A 23,193-nucleotide genomic window follows, 5' to 3' on the forward strand; every position below is an offset into this window, starting at 1 on the left:
ATTGCACTCTCAGCCTTTTATAAGACCGGCCCAAGTTACATTCTTAACAGGACGACCCCCACCTCCCCAAAAGAGTCCTCAGATCCCTGTCGACCCATTTACTATCCCTTCCAGTCACCAATAGAAAGAAAAGGGCGGGTCTGCTGCTGAGCGATGGCAGCTGAACTCTGGAAGGAGCTTCCCTACCCCCACAGATACATTCCGGATCAGGCATTATTCCCCAAACAATTGAAAACCACCTGTTTAAGGGATATGATGCCCCCTACCCTCTCTTCTAGTGCCACAACACACTTGTAGTATCCATACACTCTACAAATCCTTTCATTCATTCAATCAATTATTGATGCGCTACACAAATGGTTATTACTGAAGTATGTACTTCAGGGAGGGAGGCACTAGTTCCTTTCAGCTCACTGAGGGTGTGGACTGGCCTTATTTTACAGGCCACTACCCAGCTTCAGATGTCTGTCTCTGGCCGAGACGTTTAGGCAAAGTGGGCCCTGGCCCAGGGCGGGGCCCCAGTCTTGAGGGGGGAGTTGCTCGAGCCAGATCCGTTCTGCACAGTCCTACCCTGATGGCCTTGAATAATTCATATTGTCTTAAGTACGAATTTCTTTTAATTTATTTTTCATGTGGATAGTGTATGGGCCCCTATTACAGCCATTTTACAGAGCAATGCTTTTCTTTTTCAACACCATGCAACATCTGATTCTTTTCTTTTAGATCAAAGCAGGATGTCACATATCAGAAAAGCAGGAGTCACAGCTTTTTTGCAATATTAGTGCGCTGATTATGTATTATAAAATTAAAAACACATCACTATCCTTGAATATTAGATGCCATTTAGAATTTGGACCAGAGTTCATTGGCAAGGTCAGTGACCTGGCCACAAGGGGCGTGAAAGAGCTGAAACTGGATAATAAATTCAAAGCTGTTCCAAACAGGGGGCTCCAAAATATGTTGGGCTACGTCCCCAGAAATCCTTAACATGTCCTTGTTTACACAAAAATGATAACTTTCACAAACTTTTACATGAGAGTGTAATTTGATGTACCCATGCCTCATAAAAGTGGAGTCACTCGTGGAAAAGCCAGGCAAGGTACTTGTGAACAAAATACTCACCAATGACTGGGAGAAAGCGGGTTACAAATTCTTGCAAAGCTTTCATACCACTGTAATCTGACGTTCCTTTCCGTCGTGTTAAGAAGTCAACGGCGAGGAAAAGTGATGCACGGTATGAGTACACATTCAAAATGCTTGTGAGTTGCTGGTACAATACACTGTCACAGTATTAACGAGAAACCGATATCCAGTTTCACTGGCATTAACCTGAGAGGAAAGTTACTTTCGAGCATAAAAGCACAGGTGATCCAGAAACTCCGCAAATTAAAACAAGGCGAATAATCCAGAACTGCACAAACCTTTGCACACCCCTAGATTGAACATTCCAGTGTTCTCTGCTTTTGGGTCTGTATTGTAACCTTTGCACGAGTAAAGAAGTTACTGGGAGTGAGAGAGAGTGAGAGATTGGTGCTGGGGTTGGAATGTGCATGTCTCAGCTGATCTTTGAAGGCCCAGCTCCTAGCATACATTATAGGTTAATTAAAACTATTTCAACATCGTTTTTTCTCCTTACAAAGCTTTCTGAACTACACAAAATTCACTAAGTTAAGAAAAGTGAATGGGAAAATTGAGGGAAAGTCAGGTTTTGGTGAGAAATATACAGACCTAGCATTGGCAAAGCCAATAGGTTTGACACACCTACTCGAAGATAGACAAAAGCAATAGACTGAAGTGCAAAACATTTTAAAAACAAGCACTGGCATAGCCAATAGGTCTTGCCTTTGGGACCTTATAAGTGTTTAGTTATCCAGCACAATACCCTTGGTGCAACAACATCAACTGTTGCATGGCTAAACACTTATAAGGTCCCAAAGGCGAGCCCTATTGGCTATGCTAATACTTGTTTTATGTTAGCAAACAGTGCAAAAATCTAAGTTGCTATGATGTGTTGTGCAAGGGAGAGATAGTGCAGAGGCATATTTATGAAAAATGGCCTGCTGCTGCTCTCTGTCCCTGTCCTTGCACAGAAACGTGTTGCCTAGTGACATGCACAACCTTTCCACCATGATGCCGTGTCGTGAGTGTGCTTTTAGCATAGAATTTTTACTGAAAGCACATCCACCCAGTACAATCATATGCCTAGACAAATTCTTAAACACTCCACACGTCATATGTGTGCTTTACAGTGCACATGTGGAATGTTTGTAGAAATCAAAACATTTGGTGCTATTTTTGATGCAAAGCCTAGTCTGGCTATCTTTTTAGTGTGCTTTGCATCAAAAACTGTGGATGCTTGCATTCATCCAACTAAGTTACACCCAAGAAGTACCCCCCTTAACGCAAAGTGGCACAAAGTAGTACAATGCACTATTTTCAGTGAGTAAAGGCACCTTACCAGCGCTAAATATTTTTTTGTGGTGGAAAGAAAATACTCTTGCAAGAGTTAGCGCTGCTTTTTTGTTACTTTGCGTGATTCAGTCTGACCCTGAGTTTCTGTTAGGTGTACATAGCTGTCAAACTAGAAAAGTAAGCTATCTTTTATCAGCACTATTATTGTCGTAGGCAATTTGACTTTCCTGTTTTACCTGCAAGCCCCTTGGGAGGTGGTGACCCTGGCCAATTGCCCACTTTGCTTTTTCCATAAAACCTCTGGAGAAAGCAGGAAAAGCTGCTGTATGGGTAACGGCATACAGCAGGCGCAATGCATAGATGGTAGGAAGCTATGTGATTACAGGCAGATAGAGGCATACTTCACATGGCATCCTGATCCTCCTACCCACTCTTCCATCCACCTGCACATCCATTCATCTACATTCTCTCCCACCTACTGATCACTACCGACCTGCTCATCCAAACATGCATCCATACAAACATCTGCTTACTTACCTATGTATTCCACCTCTTTTCTGCCCATTCATACAGCTACTCATAATTCATTCACCCACTGACCCATCCACACATCAAGATACCCATTAATCTACCCACCTATTCACACATTTTTACTCATTCACCCACTGCTCACTGTCAGTTACTCAGAAGCTTACTGACTATTCACTCACGTATCCATCTGATTGAGCTACCCATTCATGACCCCCTTCTCATCCATCACTGATTTAATCATACACCATAACTTTACTCATGCGCATTTTAATGCCCTCTTCAGGGGACCACAGGACAAACTGGGGGTACTTTACCTCAACTGTGGGTTGTTGAGGTCTTTGCCACTGATGCTCCAGGGCCTGTCCTAATGTGGCTATGCAAACTGTACCAAGTGCAACTGCTTCCGCACTTGACTCTCAGGGTAATGAGGGTGGGCAGTCACAAACTTCTTAGGAAGGTAGAGTGGTAAGGCTCAAGCTCAGCACTCAACAGTTAACCAACAGACACAATCATCTTAATGTCCTGCCCTGTGACTTTGTGATCTTTACTAGAAGGAAAGTATTTTAGTAACACAGTTTTGCTAAATACTATACAATTCAGTAATCAACCTAGTAAGTGTTCCTGAGTGATCCTCTGATAGGGGCTACAGAATCTCCGCACCCTCTAACACTCTCTCCCTACTAGTCAACTCTATCTCGAATCTCGAATTAGTCAGGTGTAAATCAGGTTACAGAATTGATAATAGAAAAATGAACTTAGCACAAAGTATCATAAATTGCATTACAAGGTGTTCCTTAAAGGAAGAAAGAATTCCTATTCTAGGACAATGAGACACAAATGAGATCAGCAAGAACTCATGAAGAGTTCAAGAATAGATGCAGGAGTGAGCTTAGCATGAAGCTAAATCAATCATTAATAATTGCAGACTCTCCCATGAAGAGGAATCAAGCATAGAACAAATAAGCCTTGGCAAAGGGAGTTAGACAAAGCATAAAGCTTGGGGATTTTAATAAAATTCAGAATAAACAAACCTACGTCTAATCTACCTACTTCTGCCTCCATTCTGCTCAGATTCAAGGTCTGCCCTCTCCTTCCCATCATCTGCAAATCACATCTGCTCACCTCCCTTCATTTCTGCATCAGAGTCTGAAACTTCTCTCCAGCCTCCTGTCTCTAAATCTGTCTCTTTGTCTCTCTCAAAGGGCTCTGAAAGTGCTCTTGCAAATGTTATGAGACTCCTAACTAGGATTGCGTTTATTAAAGAATAATGTTACTAAGCATGTAGCGTGACTTTGTCTTCCTCCAACTGAAAAACAACATTTTCCAAAACAATACAACCGGCAGGCTGCATCGTAATCTTATTAGGCATGCGAAGATCCTTCCCACTGCATATTCTGCATCTTATTTAATACAACTTAATCTCCTAACCTTCCTTTAAAAAAAGAAATTTTATTTCTGACTAAACACATAACATGAACTTCAAAAAAACCTTTTAATTAAGCAAGAAACGTTAAACATAACATTGTAATGTATTTTTAAAATAGTGTGCGTTTCATATTCTCACTAAAGCAAAGAATTAAGGGCCAGATGTAGGTAAAATAGATTTACCGATTCTTAATTACCGAAAATTACCGATTTTTACCGATTCGGTAATTGAGAATCGGTAAATCTGAGGGGTGGATATGTAGGTATTCCAGATGTGCTGGAATAACGAATCGGAAAAATTCGGTATTTACTGATTCGGTAAATACCGAATCGGTAATGCCCATTCATTCCTATGGGCTTTGAAGCCCATAGGAATGAATGGGCATTACCGATTCAGTATTTACCGAATCGATAAATACCGATTTTCACAAGGGTGCAGGGGGTGTCACTTTGACACCCTCTGGCACCCCCAAAACAGGCTCGGTGCCATGTGGCAGGCATACATGCCCTAAGGGCAGGTCTGCCTGTCACATGGCATAGGTGTGCATGCACACATGTGCATGCACACCGGGATCGGTATTTTACCATCAAATTGGATTTGATGGTAAAATACCGATTCGGTAAGGCCTCTGGGACACAGAAGAGTCCCACCTACATCTGGGTGCCTCAGATTCGGTAAATTTACCGAATTTTTATTTTACCGAATCGTGAAAATAACATTTTCACAGTGAGAACAAAATCTAAACTAAACACATTTAAGTCAAGCTATGAATTACTTGTGCAATGTTTTACACGGATTGCTAAATGGAAAACGTCTGACTAAAACATGTGAATTTCAAAGCTCATCTTTTCCCTTTGCAGCACAAAATGCCTGTGTTTCACTTTAAAAAAATGCAGTTTTATTTCTGAAGCCCAGGCAGGCTTTTCATTCTTAATGCTACATTTTAAAGCACAAGTTTAGGCTCTTTCAGTTTTAAAGGCTTTGTTTGCTTTACCATGTGCTACTTTCCTCTTGGCACAATTTTTTTGGGAGAGGGTGCTGCTTTCAACGCTATGCACGACATGAGGTCAACTACAACAACACAAGTTGTAAACAGAAAAGAATGTAAAAATCGGTTTGCAGCTTGTACGGTTGTAGATTTGCATGCTACCATTTCACCTCCCTGGGGACAGGATAGAAGCAGATCTCTAACGGAGAACATACACACATTTTTAATGTACACAGACACACATCAATTGAGAGAAAAGGAAATGATGACAGGTGGAGGTCTATGTCCATATTCACTGGGGTTTCACTGGATATGATAACAAGTCATTCAACACATGCCCAAAATCAGAACGAAGACTTCAGAAAAAAATGAGCTGTAATATTCTGAACCTAACACTTGAAGGCAGGAGAGAACAATGCATCTGAATCTATAATGTTACATGCTCCAAACTGATGTTTACAGGTAAGTAATCATTTCCTTCTCAGTTGAGGATATCTTCCACATACCTTGCCCTTGCAGGAAAGATCCTGACAAGATATGAGAATGTAAATGTAGAAAAGATTACTTCCTGAAGAGGAAACAGACGCTTCCCTGTCCAACAAGGCCATTGCCCTCTCCCTATGTATTTCTCCAGATTCATAAACCCAGAAAATCTCCTTGCCTTTGGGAAGGATCATTCCAGATTTCGGTGAAATGGGCATTGACCCAAATGCAGGCTTCTTCCTTTGATGGGGTTGTGACCCACAGGGTTCTTGTGTGCTTTAAACTTTAAGCGGCGGGGGACTGTATCAAACTCCTAACGTAATTGATTCTATTTCTTTCTCTTTTATTCCCACCAGGAGATGAAGTGCGATGTCTTAGTCTATGAAGAACTCATGACAGATCGTGCAGAACTGAAGAAGTCAAACTGCAGTCCAGTCAGTACGTGGGAAGAGTGACTTTTATTCATGTAAAAAGATGAAGAGCCTGAGAGTCTCCCACTGAATCTGGCTTCTTGAACCCTCCTTCAGAGTATTTATGAACTATCATGGCGTAATTCGCAATGAGGCAGAGAGTAGTGCTGCTATTTATATATGTTAGACTCTCATGAGCTCCTGGCTTGCAGTAAATATCTTGATTTGTAGACTTACCTTCCGGTCAAGTTTATCGCACTGTATAGATATACATGGTTTTATTTTCCTCGTATTTGAAAGAACAATCTCATGTTGGTACCACAAAGACATCCTATCCTTATCCAAACGGGCCTCTCCTTAGTAGCTAGATGAGAAGTCAGAGGTCAGGTTTTTACACAGATGAGGTGATGTTCCAATGTCAGATGTTTGCAGCCATTGTGTCATTTTCAAACACGTTCATTACATGGTATGCATACTGCCCTAAAAGTTTGGATTCATTTTTTCTTGGGGTGGTGCGGAGAGTTATTTGAACATAAACCGTGCAAAACAAAAGCTCTTAGGTATGTTATGTATCTTATGAATGGTTTGTAGAATTGTAAAAATATTAAATTGTACCCGCAAGGCAGTCCCAATTTCTTCACATGGAGGATGTTTGTGTGCTGTTGGTGGGAGAGAGAAAAGGGATAGAACAACTGAAAAGAAATCTAACTTTGCAATGACATATTGGTTTTGTGTAGGCATCTGTCTAAGACCATCAGTATCATTGCTGAAGTTGCAAAAGTACTGGGGATAAGGTTGTGAGGGGCTCACTGAACCTCAATTACTGCTGTCTTTTATTATCTAATTAGGGAATGAAGGTAGGGTTTTCTTGCTTGATTTATGACCTGTGGCACCCTTAACAAGCCATTGTGTTTGGGAACTCCAGTAAAAATACTGATGGATATTTTCTGATAGCATTCAATTTCTCTGTTGAGCAAGGTGTAATGTGAAAGAGCCTTAGTTTGTCTTCGGTCTACAGAACATTTTTAATTAGGCATTGTTAAAGAATGTGGTGTGCAACCACAGTGACCGCCTGTTAGGTGGCTGAGCAGTGATGTGGGCGCACACTCACTTCCACCCATCCACTTACAAGCACACACATACTCACACCCACCCACCCACATGTGCATTTACTCACCCACACCATCCCACCCATCCATTCTCAAGCACACTCACATACTTTCCCCATTCATAAGCACATACACACACACCAATTCACAGCGTGCAAACGCGAATCCACATACATTCATATGTAGACACACACATCCAACATCCAGACACTTACTGGGCGACAGCAGTGACATCAAGTGGTCAGCAGAAAGGCCTCAGTAGTTCCTGGAGGGTTTGAGGAAGGAAGGGACTGACAAAAGATCCCATCTCTTCTTATTGACTGACCTTCTCATGGATCAACCAATGAGCTGTAGATTTTCTCTAACTCCTCACAGATTCAGATGAGGTCAGTGAGAGTTGCTGCCCCCTCCCCACCCTGTGACGTGACTTTGCTGATGGACAGCCGGGCCTGAGCACTTCAGGGATTTAAAATGAAGCTCCTGTGTCTGAGTCTCTCCTTTGTCATAAGGAGGAGGATTTCATAAGTCTTTGCTGCTCTGATGAGATCACGTCTTCAGGGCTGTCAGGGCTGTGAAAATTTCAGCCCAGCATAGCCTGGCGCCTGATTATTAGCATATTTAAAATGGTTGGATCCTGGCCCCACATGATGGGTGTCTGTCAAGCTGACCTTTGCTCAGTCTGACAGACACTCATCATGCTTGAAAACGGGAGCAGGAGTGGTGCCCCTCCACCCTTAGTGACGACCTACTACGTCTGGTCTACTAACTCCTGCAGCCTCCTTTGGATTGATGTCTCTCGTTCGCTGGCAAGAAATGCTGTATCATAATTTGGTTGGGATTTGAGCACTGAAAAACACTTTTTTATTTGAATGCTTCATTTTCAAAACATATCGTATCCAGAGCTGAAGTAAGAAGTTATAAATTGAATAGATTTTTCAGTTGGGTGGGGATTATCTTTTGTTGCAGTCACTTGTTTGAATAAGATCTGTTGTCGTAGGCGCAGTCTCTAATGCTTTTGGGTGCTTCTGACTTGAGAGTCACATCTTTCGGTGAAAATTGTGTCACAGTTTTGTGTTTTTACGTGCATGAACCTATCTAGCAACAGAATTGGAGACACTAAATTAATAATTAAGTGAAGCTAGTGGTACATAGAACCTCTCCATATATTATCTTAAATAGGGGTTGGCTGAATGAGAGAATGTGATGGACCAGCATATTCAACAATTTCAGATCCTGTAAGAAAGTCACGTTTTTGAAGAATGAAGTGGGCTGAGATCCTTGATATCCTTGATCCCTTCAGCGTAGGAGTTGAAAATTAACCACATTTTCTTCCAATTCGACTCCAAAGACAGATGATAAGCTTGAACACACGTAGGTTGAGTGACTAATGGCCAGACCTCGTCGCCAATTTGAAGTGAGCCCACACAGCCACAAATGGTAGGACAGATGTTATTTATTAGCCATTAGTCACAAGAGCTCCCAGGAACTGACAAACAGGGAATCCAAGGACAGTATTCAAAGCTAAACATTCTGTATCCATAGGAATGGACATGACCAAGTAATGTTCTGATAAAGCATAGACATAGCAAAGGAGACTAGATTACTACAAAGACCCTGCGTATTGGTCTGATTTTTTCCTGTCTGCAAATCAAGTTGTAGATTGTTAACATTCAAAATGAATAAACCAATTTGGCAGCCTGTGGTGGAGGTTACAGGGCTGGTGATGTGTAACTCTACGAAGTTCCTCAAAATGAGTGGAAGATTAAGGAGGCACCCCCATGACACATTGCAAGGCAGTATTGCACATTACTAGAGTTCTTCTCATATCTCCTGTGCTCCTCTGTCATTTGCTGTGTCCTGGCATAATGACAGGTTTGAAGGACACAATCTGAACAATGTTCATGAAGCTGATGAAAGATTGTAGAAATCTATATTTGCCAACAGGACTCAAGTTGTACATTCTTATTCAGACAAGTTGCATGTTAACCTATGAATATTATTGATCTTTTAAGTATGCCGTAATCATGGCAAATATTCTTGTGATTTATTTCTCTCTTTGTATGGCTTTTTGCACGGCACAGACGATGCTTTGAAAGCAGCCCTTTCATTTATTTTCAATACATTACAACTGAAGTAAAGATCATAATCCAGAACAGTTGCACATTTAAAATTAATAAATGTATTCTAAAATATGATGATTATGGTGATAGTAACATGTTTCTTTTCGTTTGCCTACATATATTGTGTCAAACAGAAGATTGTGAAACCCAGTATTTCTGGGAACCTAGGTACACAATACACAAATCAAACAATGGCTCCCTTGTAGGAAGCGTGTTAACCTATGCTTCCTAGGCAAGTAAACTGTATAGACTTAGGAACAGAGTAACCATTTCTTTAATTACTGTTACAAGCAGTCATTCTACATGTATAAAAAATAAATGCTCCAAAAAACACTGCGGTGAACATGATGGGTGACATGAGTGAACAATGAGTTTGCTGGTGAATAAAACCATAAAGAATTAATGTTGACCTAAATGGTTGAGCATTATAAACAAACACAGATTGAAAATCAGAGTACAGGTTTTAGGACCAATGTAAACATCAATTAAAGTCAACATATAATTGTATCCACTTTTTCACCCCCCACATAATTGCCTTCCAATGTGGTCTTCATCGGGACAAATGAGGTTGCAACATACACAAATCAAACGATATGGGTTAGCTTATGGGACCAATAGTAAAACACTCTTTATGAGGGTTGGATACATATGATCATGTTTGAATCTTTACATCTCTCGGAAAAGTAATATGATCAAGTAAACCTCTTGCCGCACATGCCCTACTGCTGTGGAACGTTTTTCTTCTGGATGTTGGGACAAGTAAACAAAATACTGTTTAAGCATGTGTGTGCCTGTTGGCCAATCAGGACAATTTAACAGCAAATAAATGAAAGTTATAAAAGGATTGCTCAGAAGTGCATGAAGAACTACCTATGTGGGTAAAAGATATGAAACGATCTGTACTTTGAGCACATTTTGCACTTCACTTTTCAGAAAACCAACTGAAAGGAACTGTCTCCTACATTATCCGTCATCACCCTGGAAGCCTTACGGACAAGTAGCACTTGCGACAGTTTCTCAGAAAAGGATGGGTTATTTTAGAGGGTCTGACATTGTTATAACCAGACTCATGGAGAGGGGATTAACCACCAGTATTCTGCTTAATTGACTTTGCTATCAGCAGTATCCTAGCCCCTCTTTCTGGTCACCCGCCCTTCTTTCACCTTTACTGATCACAGTAAATACATGTCACTTTTGCTTACTGTCCGAAGAAAGTACAATGTTCAACATCAGCATTTAAGTTTGTGAACATTCTGTTGCCCTTTAATGACTTTTCTTCCATTTTTCAAGAGCAAATTGTTGATTTGCTTGGAACACACTTTATGTTAATGCATCCATGTAAGCATACAAATGGGAAACCATATACTCACTGATAAATATCGCTTTGGACCGCTGGAGTGGGTTTTTCAAACCTTGCATTTGTCACACTTACTTTGCATGAAAAGAAACATTGGATTAAACATCTTCAGCCATTGTTTCTTTACAACCTGGGCTCACCCTCAGAATAACCTGCTTGCAACCCTTAACAGCTCTGCAGTTTTAAATGTAATTCGCTGCTGAGCAGTGGAAGAAGAGGACAGATTGTGTTCTAGGCTAATTAGATAGCTTCTATTAATTTACCATTTAGCAATAGCCTTTTGGATGTTGGGCCTCAGTATAGACTTGAGAACCTTCGAGCTGATTTAGAGTTTAGAGAAGAGGGTACTCCATTGCAACGGAGTACCCTCTTTGCCAAGCTGAAAGTCCATCTGCTCCATTTACAGATAGGTGGACCGTAATTATGTCAGCATTAAGCATGGGCGGAAAATCCGTTACGCTCGCGGATTTTGCGGATTTTCGGTAAATTCGCAATCCGCGAACGCTCGCGAATTTACCGAAAATCCGCAAATTCGCACGCAGCGGATTTTTTTTCTTTGCGGTGTAAGTTCGCAATTGCGAACATGTAGGTGCGGCGGGCAGCAACAATCTCGCACTCGCAAAATTACAAAAATTGCAATTCTGCACAAGAAATCTACTAGCAAGCAGCATAGACCTTCTGAAAATGATGATTTTTATCAGAATAACTCCTCAGGTTGACATTTGCCTGCACTTTTTTGGATTTGAGGCCTTTTGATTTTCTTTGGATAACTTTTGGATTAGAAATCAACTTTTTCATATAAGCTTGGTGGGGCATTACAGTTGCTGTAATGCTGTTCTGCAGAAAAACAAGTTTTGCAAAAGTGAAAGCAGGTTCAAAAGTTCAAACTCATCATTAGTAACCGTTCCCTGTAGTGCTTCCTGACAAGGGCCCCTCCAGAGTTCAGTTGCTAGTTGCAACAATTGTATGACCCTGCTCTGACCCTCACAGCAGGCTCATAGAATAGCTACAAGTAGGCCACAAAGGTCCTGGAAAAAAAAATTGCACTGCAACAGAAAGCAAATTACAGATAAGGAAGCAGGTGCCAGACTGGAATTTTAAAACAGTGAGACATTAATAAATCAACCCCAAATTAATTCATGTCAGTTGAAGTAGGCAGGTGTGCTTGCCTTTTCCCCCCATAATCTACAGTGATGATGAACCAGAGGGTGGCATTGATGTACCAGAGGGTGGCATGGGTGAAACAGAGGGTGGCAGGGGTGAAACAGAGGGTGCTGGGAACCTGTGATGATGAACCAGACGTAGAAACAACATAATCGTGACCGTTGCGAGCCGACATGTAAGTTCGCAATTGCAAACTGTTACAAAACCCTCGCAAACTGTCAGAAATCCTTGCGAACTGGCAGAAATTCCTTGCGAACACAAAAAAAATCCGCAAATTCGCGAGAATTCGCGGATTTTGCGGATTGCGAGTTCGCAAATTCGCAAAATTCGCGAACGCCAGATTCGCAAAATTCGCCCATGCTTAGTCAGCATTGTAGAATGCTCCATCTCTGTCATGATACTCTGACAACCTGACATAGTCGGGCCGTCAGAGGTTTGGCTATTTGACTGCCTGTCCAATTTAGAGTTGGTGGTCGAATGGGGAGTGTTTACTCTCCATTACGCCATGAAAATCCGCGGTGATATGGGCGGTAAACACGTTTAAATGACCTCCACACCATGTTAGAAAGCGCCCATGGTGTGGGGGGTCATTAGTTTTAGTTTTTTCAAATTTTATGTTTGAAAAAACAAAAACATGACCTTTACGACATTGACAGGAACCGCTGTGACTTCAATGTTTGAAGTTGTATGCATGGATGGTGGAAGGGTCTACATTTGGCGAGCGGAGGGCCCTCAGTATGGTAAGTACTCCCCCATCCCGACCGACTTGCCTCCTCTCGACAAACACTAAATCAGCCTCTAGGAGTCCCAACAACTTTGGTCTGAAGACCTTTTAATGCCTGTATCCCTCTACTCATTAATGAACTAGTACCTGAATACTTTATTGCAAAATGTTTTCACCTTTGTTTGCTAACCTTAAGCATAGCATCCTAATTTTTATTGACTCTTGAAGCAAGTTTTGATTACACTTGTGAAAGTAATCAGACAGAATTCGACAGTACCAGTTGAGAGTAATTTGCATTTGTTCTTTAGAAAGGGTTTTCTACTGTGTGATCTGACGAATTAGGCTTCAAATGAGTTCCCTGAGAATTCGGTACATTCCTTTATAGCTGTCAAAAACTTTTCTGAATATTTTTTTCTCTTTGGTAAATCCAATTATGTGATGACATATTATTCACATTGTGAGTAACCCATTTCTTCATGGAGGCCTTTGCACTGTCCAGTGCAGTTAGAAAACCTGTCATTTGTGCCTGTCTGTCACATGCTACTCCACTTCTCTTTGGGTCATATATTTAGCAAGCAGGGTTATTAAAGTCCAGGTCCTTTTCGCTTTATAACTTTAAGTGAAAGTTAATCTTCTGTTTTACCCTCAAAATATTCCCCAGTTTCAATGTTTTCCCCTCTCTGATCACTGTTATTGTGTTAGAAATCAGAAAAAGTATTGGCAAGCACTGTTCCCTCTAGGGCGTGCGCACACGCGTACCTCCCCTGACGTCAGCGCGCACCACCTCGCGTGGAGCGCGCACACAGGACGTCGCTAGAAGGAGTTGCGCTGCCGGCCTCTTTAAAGAAGCGAGCAGCGCAATCATGAATGAGCGGGCGTGAGGAGTGCAGGTAAGGAGGCGGGGCGGGGGGCTGGTGGGGATTGTGGCGCTTGCGGCTATGTGGGAGCGGGCAGACTGTGGCCTTTTATTTAAATATTGTTGTTAATCAGAGGCCCTTCACGGGCTCCGATTAACAGGAATATTTAAACAAAAGGCCACAGTCTGCCCGCGCTTTACTAACAAAAGCGTAGAGACAGTTTCAAAACACAGCGTGTGCTAAAGTACATGCTGTGTTTTGAAACTGTCTCTATGCTTTTGTTAGTAAAGTGCGGGGCAGACTGTGGCCATTTATTTAAATATTGCTGTTAATCGGAGCCCGTGAAGGGGCTCTGATTAACAACAATATTTAAACAAAAGGCCACGGCAGCTGGGGAAACGACTCGAACAGAAGGCAAGAGGGCAAAAAGGCACAAAAAAAGTGTGGGACAGAGACAGAGGGCATAAAGGCACAAAAAACACGTGGGACAGAGACAGAGGGGAGAAAGGCACAAAAAACAAGTGGGACAGAGACAGAGAGCATAAAGGCACAAAAAAACGCGTGGGACAGAGACAGAGGGCAGAAAGGCACACAAAAAACGGGTGGGACAGAAACAGAGGGGAGAAAGGCACAAAAAACGCGTGGGACAGAGACAGAGGGCAGAAAGGCACACAAAAAATGTGTGGGACAGAGACAGAGGGGAGAAAGGCACAAAAAACGAGTGGGTCAGAGACAGAGGGCATAAAGGCACAAAAACGCGTGGGACAGAGACAGAGGGCATAAAGGCACAAAAACGAGTGGGACAGAGACAGAGGGCAAAAAGGCAAAAAACGAGTGGGATAGAGACAGAGGGCAGAAAGGCACAAAAACGAGTGGGACAGAGACAGAGGGCAGAAAGGCAAAAAAACGAGTGGGACAGAGGGCATAAAGGCACAAAAAAACGCGTGGGACAGAGACAGAGGGCATAAAGGTACAAAAACGAGTTGGACAGAGACAGAGGGCAGAAAGGCAAAAAAACGAGTGGGACAGAGACAGAGGGCAGAAAGGCACAAAAACGCGTGGGACAAAGACAGAGGGCATAAAGGCACAAAAATGAGTGAGACAGAGACAGCGGGCATAAAGGCACAAAAAGGAGTGGGACCGAGACAGAGGGCAGAAAGGCACAAAAAAAACATGGGACAGAGACAGAGGGCATAAAGGCACAAAAACGAGTGAGACAGAGGGCAGAAAGGCACAAAAACACGTGGGACAGAGACAGAGGGCTGAAAGGCACAAAAACGAGTGGGACAGAGACAGAGGGCAGAAAGGCACAAAAACAGAGGGCAGAAAGGCACAAAAACGAGTGGGACAGAGACAGGGGGCAAAAAGGCACAAAAAACGAGTGGGACAGAGACGGGAGGCATAATGGCACAAAAAGGAGTGGGACAGAGACAAAGGGCAGAAAGGCACAAAAAACGAGTGGGGCAGTGACAGAGTGGGGCAGAGACAGAGGGCATAAAGGCACAAAAACGAGTGGGACAGAGACAGAGGGCATAAAGGCACAAACGAGTGGGGCAGAGACAGAGGGCAGAAAGGCACAAAAAACGAGTGGGACAAAGACAGAGGGCATAAAGGCACAAAAACGCATGGGACAGAGGGCATAAAGTCACAAAAACGAGTGGGACAGAGACAAAGGGCAGAAAGGCACAAAAAACGAGTGGGGCAGAGACAGAGTGGGACAGAGACAGAGGGCATAAAGGCACACAAACGAGTGGGATAGAGACAGAAGGCATAAAGGCACAAAAATGAGTGGGGCAGAGACAGAGGGCATAAAGGCACCAAAAACGAGTGGGACAGAGGACAGAAAGGAAAACGAGTGAGACAGATAGCATAAAGGCACAAAAAACGAGTGGGACAGAGACAGAGGGCATAAAGGCACAAAAAACGAGTGGGACAGAGGGCAGACGGGCACAGAAAACTAATGGCACAGAGGCAAAATACAGAAATATAGGGGCAGCTAAGAACAGAAGGCAGAGCGGGCAGAGAGGCACGGGGCAGCGAGAGGAACAGAAGGGAAAACTGGGCAGAGGCATGAGCAGCGAGGGGTACAGAAGGAAAGACCGGGCAGAGAGAGCACGGGGACAGCGAGGGGAACAGAGGGAAGAAAAAGGGGCACGGACCATGTACAGGCAGCGGGGAAGACAGACAACAGTAGTCACAGGCACAACAATGAAAATACAGGCAATACAATAAATTTGCAAACTGCCCTTAAGACCCTTATTGTTGCGCTGTATGTGTGAAAATGCACCATCTTTTCACATTTAAAGTGTACATTTTGAGTGCCATTTGGCGCCGCAGACGCGCACGGTTTAGTTCCTGGCGCACATAGCCATGGTTGCAGCGCACAGAGACCCTCCACTGCCGCACACAGGGGGAAAAAATTAGAGGGAACATTGCTGGCAAGCTCAGCTGTCTACTACTTATAAGTCTCACTGACTTAACAAATCCTAGGTGGCCTTTTTGTAGTCTCTTGTGGGGTACTTTCAATATTATTTTTGTCCTCTTGCATTTGCTTTACTTCCTTGACTTATTTTTTTAATGTCTGATGGGGTCTAGATCTCAATATTAAGTTCTGTGACTTTCAACGTTAATTTGCTTTTTTGAGCCCTTAACCCCAGGAAAAATTTGTCACAGAATTCAATTCAGCTACTATTTTTCTTTAACCAATCATTTATTTCTTTGTCCATGGACAGAGTTCTAGCTTTTAATTTAATATTTGCATGTTTGTAGGGAGTGAGTCTGCAAATACGATGTTCAGAATTCTCATTCTAGCTCCTAATATACTGAGAAATATAATCTCTGTTATTACAGGATATTTTTGTTCTAAGGCAGTCTATGGATTATAATTTATGAATGACCAAAATGTATAGAAATGGATGCATTTTGGAACATAACACAGTATCTGCTTCTGAAAAGTTAATGAATTAAGCTGGTGAGGTGTATAATCTGTGAAGTTTAAAGATTGGGGGCGAGGGCGTGGCCAAGATGGCGGCAAAGTCGTACCGTTTCTTCAGAGCACAGCCCGTCCAGGCGCTAACAGGCAGGGCTGGACGGAGATCATTTCCCCGCTGCTGCTGCGATCTGCATTGGAGGAGCTGCGACTGAGGACTGGCTCTGAGGCCTGGGTGATAGCGCGGCCGCCGCGCCCGGCTGCCACTGCGGGAGAGGATTGCCGTGCCTGCAGAGATCACAGTCAGCAGCTCCGACGAAGTCCCAGCAGCACTCCAGGGAGAGCGGAGTCGCGAAAATGGGCTGACGACCTTTGGAGTCTAGTGGCCTGGAACACTGAGGTGGGCCGGCCTGGACGGACCCCGAGGCCGCCTAGATGGAGACACAGGAAGCGGCTTAGTGATGGTGAGCGGCCGTAAGCAGCGCCTCCGTCTGGGTGGGCACTTAGAGCCAGCCACAAGAAACGGAGACGTCCGAATCGGATTTCAGTGGGGCCGGTGGAAAGCAGAAGACAAGTGGCAGGCGTGGGGCGGGGCATCCCTGGATTGGTGGCGTTAGTGTGGCTCCCCGTAGGGGAGGCCTGAGTTAGGCCCAAAGGACGAGCCTGAGGCCTGCATCAACCTGTCGCCGCCGTCGATAGAGACATCCCTGATTGACACAATAGTCTCCCCTAACAAGTAGGCAGAGCTCCGCCGGGGGCTGGGTATCGCGCAATTAAGCGGGGTGACCGTACTGGGAGCTAGGAACTGTGAATCAGCCCCCACTTCATCCCAGGGCCTATATTGACTTAGCGCTAAACCTATCTGAACGGTGGCCTCACTTTGAGGGCCAAGTGGAGGCACTCGAGTGTCTAGGATCGAAACGGACACAGAGAAGGCCCTTTGACATTCAGCAGACACTGTGGGTTGGGCGGCCACCTTAACTACCGCATAGAGGCCCGACTCCGAATTTGGAAGCGCCGTTCCCCATGTATACGAGGAAGTCAGCAACAGTGAGGAGAAGGGTAGACAATCTCCATGGACTGGAGCATAGACCTTGACCCTCACCCCATGCCCCCTGGGAATGGGAATCAATTGACAGTAAACCAGGGAACGGAGGCCACTGACATACTGGCGGACTAGAGGAGGACGGAATTCATTTAGTGGCTCCCGACTGTACAGTCCCTTAGCCCACTTGGTAGTGCCCCACAGAAATGTCCATGCAGCAAGCTAAGAAGGACTCTAGGATTAAAGACCTCCTTCAGAAACCGTACTCCAAGAAAATGGGGGGCACGGATCCGATCAACAGGTGGCCCTGCCCTCTGAGAATGACATGGAACCAGCCGGAAAACAGACAGATGACCGATCACATGGGGCTTTATGGAAAAATTATTTAGCACGCTCAAGGAGGACTTTGCAAGCCTACGGCAAGATGTAGCCTCTGACATCAAACAGATGAGAACGGATGTCCAAGAAATCAGGGACTGAGTGAGCTCTTTGGATAGAAGTGGAGACCGCAGAGAGGAATTAATTACAGAACAAGCCTGGGAATTGATAGACCTCTGTGAGCACAACAAATAACTTTATCTCAAGTTAGATGATCTTGAGATCTGATTGAGGCGATCCAACATCCGCATTAAAGGCGTTCCACTTCAGGCGGACAGTGGCAGACCGGAGGAGTGGGTAATTCGCTTTTTCTGACACGCTGCATCAACTCTAGGAGATAAGGAGATCACCTTGGACCGCACCCACCATGCTGGGAGGCCAGCCTCTGGACTGGGACAACAACAAGACATCCTCACCTGTCTTCACTCATACAGGCAGAAGGAAAACATTATGAGCACCACTTGCGACAAGGCGACTGTGGCATTCGAAGGTCTTCAAGTGGGAATCTTCCAGGACCTCTCGCCCCTCACTCTTCAATGCTGCAAAACTCTGAAACCAGCCACGTCATATCTCTGAGACCAAGGTATTTGCTACAGATGGGGATATCTTTTATCTGGAATAAAGAACTGCGAGTGCTGCAATCCCTCAAAGAAGCACAGATAGTCCTCGGGATTGACCTGGAAGATGAATGAAGGAGGCTCAGAGCCGCTAGAGGAAGGCACAACATCTAAGCAGCCACCCAAACTGAACCGAAGATGGGGACCGAGAAGGGAGAAAAGCACAAAACCTTCTGAACAGGAAAGCCAGAAAGAAAGGGAAGCTCTACTGCAACAGATATAAAACCGCGAGAGTGCGGGTGACCCTCTGAATGAGTGAACTCTATTGATACGCTACTCCAGGACCCATGGACTGAGATGACAGACAGGCAAGTCTGGGGATGAGCAAACTTCGGCCTTGGTGAGGGGAGCCCAACCCCTTGGATGTGATGACCGACTACTGGACGCATGGAACCACGCACAATGGTTCAATCCACAGCCGATGGATGGCGGATCATATGTTTAATTTGTTTTCCCTGGTCTATCTCTTGTTCCTCTCTCTATAATCTCAACATCACTGGTCTTCACTTGCACAGGCAGGTTTATATCCCGACTCGAGGGCTTATCCGCATCAAAAAGAGGCCTGGGGAGCACCGAACCACATCCTCGATAGACATGGGCAGAGTGGAGGGATACGCATCAGCACTTTGCTTTTCTGGCCAGCTTTCTTCCAGTAGGTACTATGTCCCATGAAGAATGCAAGCCTTTGAGTTCACAAATGGATCATAAATGAAGAGCTTATCGCACTCTGTCCTGCAAGCTGGCTTGGGGGTGGAGGGAGAGACGGACTTCTGCTGTGGAGTCTGGTCTACCTCTCGGATTCTGTTGGGAGATAAGGGTGGGAGGGGGTGTCTAGTTAAGCCTATTAAAATACATTTAAACGCGCCATAGCTTCTGCCCACACATTCCTCAATGACAGTGTTAAGGTCATAATCATGAGTTTCAATGTCCGAGGACTTAATTCACCCATTAAACGGCAGGCGCTCCTTGCAACGCTGAAGATGCTAGATGCAATATCTGCCTCTAACAAAAGACTCATCTCCTGCTCGCTGACTGGAAACGCCTTAGATTGAACTGGTTTGACAGACATTATTTCTCATCAGTAGCTGGGAAAACGGCAGGGTTGACCATCTTTATAGCAACTCAGTTCCAGGGGACCCTACTAGGGGTACATAACACAGGGCAGGATGCTGGCACGGAGGGTATCAATTGAAATCACACGTACACAATAGCTTCTGTCTTTAGCCCAAACGAACAGCAGGAAACTTTGTTTCAGGACTTGCTAAATACTATCCTCGAGTCTCTGGATGAGAATTTGGTGGTGGGGGGACTATAATCTGGCCCCAGACTCTCAGATGGCCAGATCGGTTCTATGTGTGGGGCACTCTGGGTCCCTTTCGAACTATGTTACAGAGACTGGAGGAAGTTGGGTCTATGGATACTTGGAGACACTGCTACCCAATGGCTCGGGAATACACTTTCTTTTCCACGGCACACCAAACCTATGCGCGCATAGACCTGTTCTGGACCTCCCCAAAAGTCATGAGGGCTACAGGGACGTTGCGATCGGGACGTCGGCGCTCTCGGATCACTCCCTGAAAACGTACTTGGCAACCAAGGACGACGGGTTGGTCCTCGTCCCCTTTGTGTGGGATGCGCTGAAGGCGGTCATGAGGGATCGGTACCTAGCTATTGCACCAGGACTGTATAAAGAGAGGAGGCATAAACGGGAACATCTTGAGGTCCAAATATGGGAGCTGGAGGGGGTTCACCGTCAGACAGGGGTGATCCAAACGCGTCGGCTACTTAATACGGCGAGGAAACAACTGAGAGCCCTAGACCTTGATCGGGCTGAATACACACCAGACAGTGCTACTAGGAGGGGGGAACTAAGCCTTGAAACTCTTAGCACATCCGCTTCAATCCCAGACAAATGCCTGCCGTATAGCAGTGATTAGGAACGGCTGAGGGGAGATCCTCCATCTGAATACGACATTGCAGCTGAATTTGAGCCCTTCTATACTGCTCTTTTATTTGGATATTTTAACGCTGATTTTATTATTAATAATGTTGGACTATGTACCTGATTATGTGAATGTTTGTACTTTTATGGATAATGCATATCCGAATAAAGATTATTGACTTGACTTGACTATACTGCTCTTTACACGGCTGAGGAATACACTCGTAGGGCTCCTGTGTCCCCCCTCCCTCCCCTGGATGCCGCTGTGTTGGAGGCGGACATCAAACCTGAGGAGGTCTTATGGGCAATACAGGGACTCTCCTTGGGAAAGCCCCGGGAGAGATCGGCTTTTCGGTCGACTTCTATAAAGTATTCGCCTTGGAGCCCTCCTTACCCGACTGTTTAACACTTCTAGCGAGACTGAGAATCTGGCCCCGCCGATGTCAATGGCAGAAGTGGTCATGACACCCCACCAAGAAAAGGCCCCCTGCAATGCACATCGTACTGCCCTATACCCCTTTTAAATGTAGATCTGAAGATTTTTACCAGTATCCTAGCGGCCGGTCTCGCTCCCCACATGCATGGACTGTGGACCTGGATCAGTCAGGATTTATCCCGGAATGTAATTGCAGCGTCGGGACTCGGCGATTGTGCCACATTTTGGATAAAACTCAGCGCACGCAGCTTACTGCAGTGCTCCTGTCGGTAGACGCTGAGAAGGCTTTCGACTGGGTCCATTGAGTCTGCTTGATACAGGTCCTACTTCTCTAAAAAGATCCTTAATGCCCATAACAAATCCAAAGAGTTGTTTAACATCGTTGAGAATTTGAGTGCTAGCGATAGAACGTCTCTCCCGGTAGCTCCTACTCAGGAGCTTTGCAATTCCCTAAATTCATTTTTTTCTGATAAAATTAGCATTATCAAACAAAGCATCCCCATCACTCAGTCTCCGCTCTTACTGACTGACACTTTTCACAATACTGCGACCCTAAGTTCGATCCCCCCTGTTGACAGCACTATGCTACTCAAACTCCTTGCCAAAGTTAAATCAGGCTCCCCTGATGACATCTGCCCCCCTTTTATCTTGAAAGAAGTGGGAACCAGTATTCCTGAGGGTATACTTTCTTTATTGATTGGTACGCTCACTCAGGGTAAAGTCCCCGAAAACTTTAAAAAAGCCCTTCTCATTCCCTTGATAAAAAAAGTAGGAGCTAACCCGCAGGACCTGCAAAATTATAGGCCCATATCCCTGCTGCCCTACTGTACCAAACTTTTGGAGGCTCATGTCTGTAACAGCATCTCCAAATTTTTGGAAGAATCAGAGTATTTTGCACCGAATCAGGCTGGTTTCTGCCCATGTCACTCTACCGAGGCGGTTATTCTCTCGGTGCAGAACACTCTGAGACGGAATGCGGATGAGGGAATACATCAGGCTCTGGTGCTACTGGACCTCTCGGCTGCATTCGACACGGTCGACTATAACATCTTGGTCGACCGTGTTGAGCAGGCAGGTCTCAGGGGCCTGGCACTGAGCTGGATTCGCTCATTTATCACTGGGCGTACTCAGGCTGTCAGACTGGGACCTTTCACTGCCCCCATCATACCTTCTACCTGTGGAGTCCCGCAGGGCTCTTCGTTATCTCCCCTGCTTTTTAATTTATATCTACGTCCCCTTCTGCACTCCCTTAGGAGGGCCAAAGTGACAATTTTCAACTATGCAGACGATTTACAGCTCATCTTTCCTTTAAACACCAAGGACGCTGTGGTTGAATTTCAAAATACTATGTCCCACATTTTAAACTGGATGAACTGCAGTCATCTGAAACTTAACCCTGGCAAGACCGAATTGGTCTTGCCGGGGAAGAGTGCTCTTAGTTGGAACCTCAGCTTTTGGCCTTCCAGTATGGGAACCCCTCCATCCAAGTCCTCCTCGGTCAAGAGTTTGGGAATATACATCAACGAGGACCTTTCTCTCAAAAAACAAGTAGGAGCAGTTGTTTCAGCTAGTTTTTTCCAGCTGAAGAAAATCAAGAAAATCGCCAGCTTCTTTTCCCCAGCTGCCCTCACTCAGATTGTCATCTCCCTGGTTCTGTCCAGACTAGATTTTTCCAACAGTCTTTATTTTGGCATTCAAGCTGGAGAGCTAAAACACCTTCAGCTGGTTCAGAATCAGGCTGCTAGACTCCTCCTGAACCTCTCTAAGAGGCAGTCTGTTAGATCTGGCCTGAAACAGCTACACTGGCTGCCCGTGGAGCAGCGTGTGGCTTTTAAAACAGGGTGTATTTTATTCAAATCTCTGCACGACTCTGGCCCCCTTTTCATTAGAGACATGTTTAAGAGATACACTCCTTCCCGCAACCTCCGGTCTATCCACAAATCCCTTCTGACTGTCCCACCTTATAAGAGGAAACGTCTTGGAGGCAGCTGTTTTGACCATCTTGCAGCTGGTTTTTGGAACTCCCTTCCCCTTCATCTGAAACTGAATGACAACATCCTCAGTTTTAGACACTCCCTGAAAACCTGGCTTTTCACTCAGGCGCATTGCTGAGCTGCTCCCCCTCTTCTGTGACCTTTGCGTTTGTTCCTTTCTACAGCGCCATGAAGCCCCCGGGCGTACGAGCGCTTACAAATACCTACTAACATTAACATCTAGATTCGTCATTGGGGAGCGATATATGAGGCGGGTGAACTGCATATACCA

General features: G+C 44.7%; 1 protein-coding gene across 1 annotated transcript in view; it reads left to right on the forward strand.

Annotated features, from left to right (window-relative positions):
• Positions 1 to 23,193, forward strand: part of CTSF (cathepsin F) — a 429,275-nt gene that overhangs the window by 77,440 nt on the left and 328,642 nt on the right. Inside the window, exon 3 of the mRNA XM_086938552.1 lies at positions 6,197 to 6,278. Coding sequence (XP_086794678.1) covers positions 6,197 to 6,278 — 82 coding nt within the window. The remainder of the gene's footprint in view (positions 1 to 6,196; positions 6,279 to 23,193) is intronic.

This window comes from Lissotriton vulgaris, chromosome 9 (genome assembly GCF_964263255.1).
Source record: "Lissotriton vulgaris chromosome 9, aLisVul1.2, whole genome shotgun sequence".
Taxonomy (NCBI): Eukaryota; Metazoa; Chordata; class Amphibia; order Caudata; family Salamandridae; genus Lissotriton; species Lissotriton vulgaris.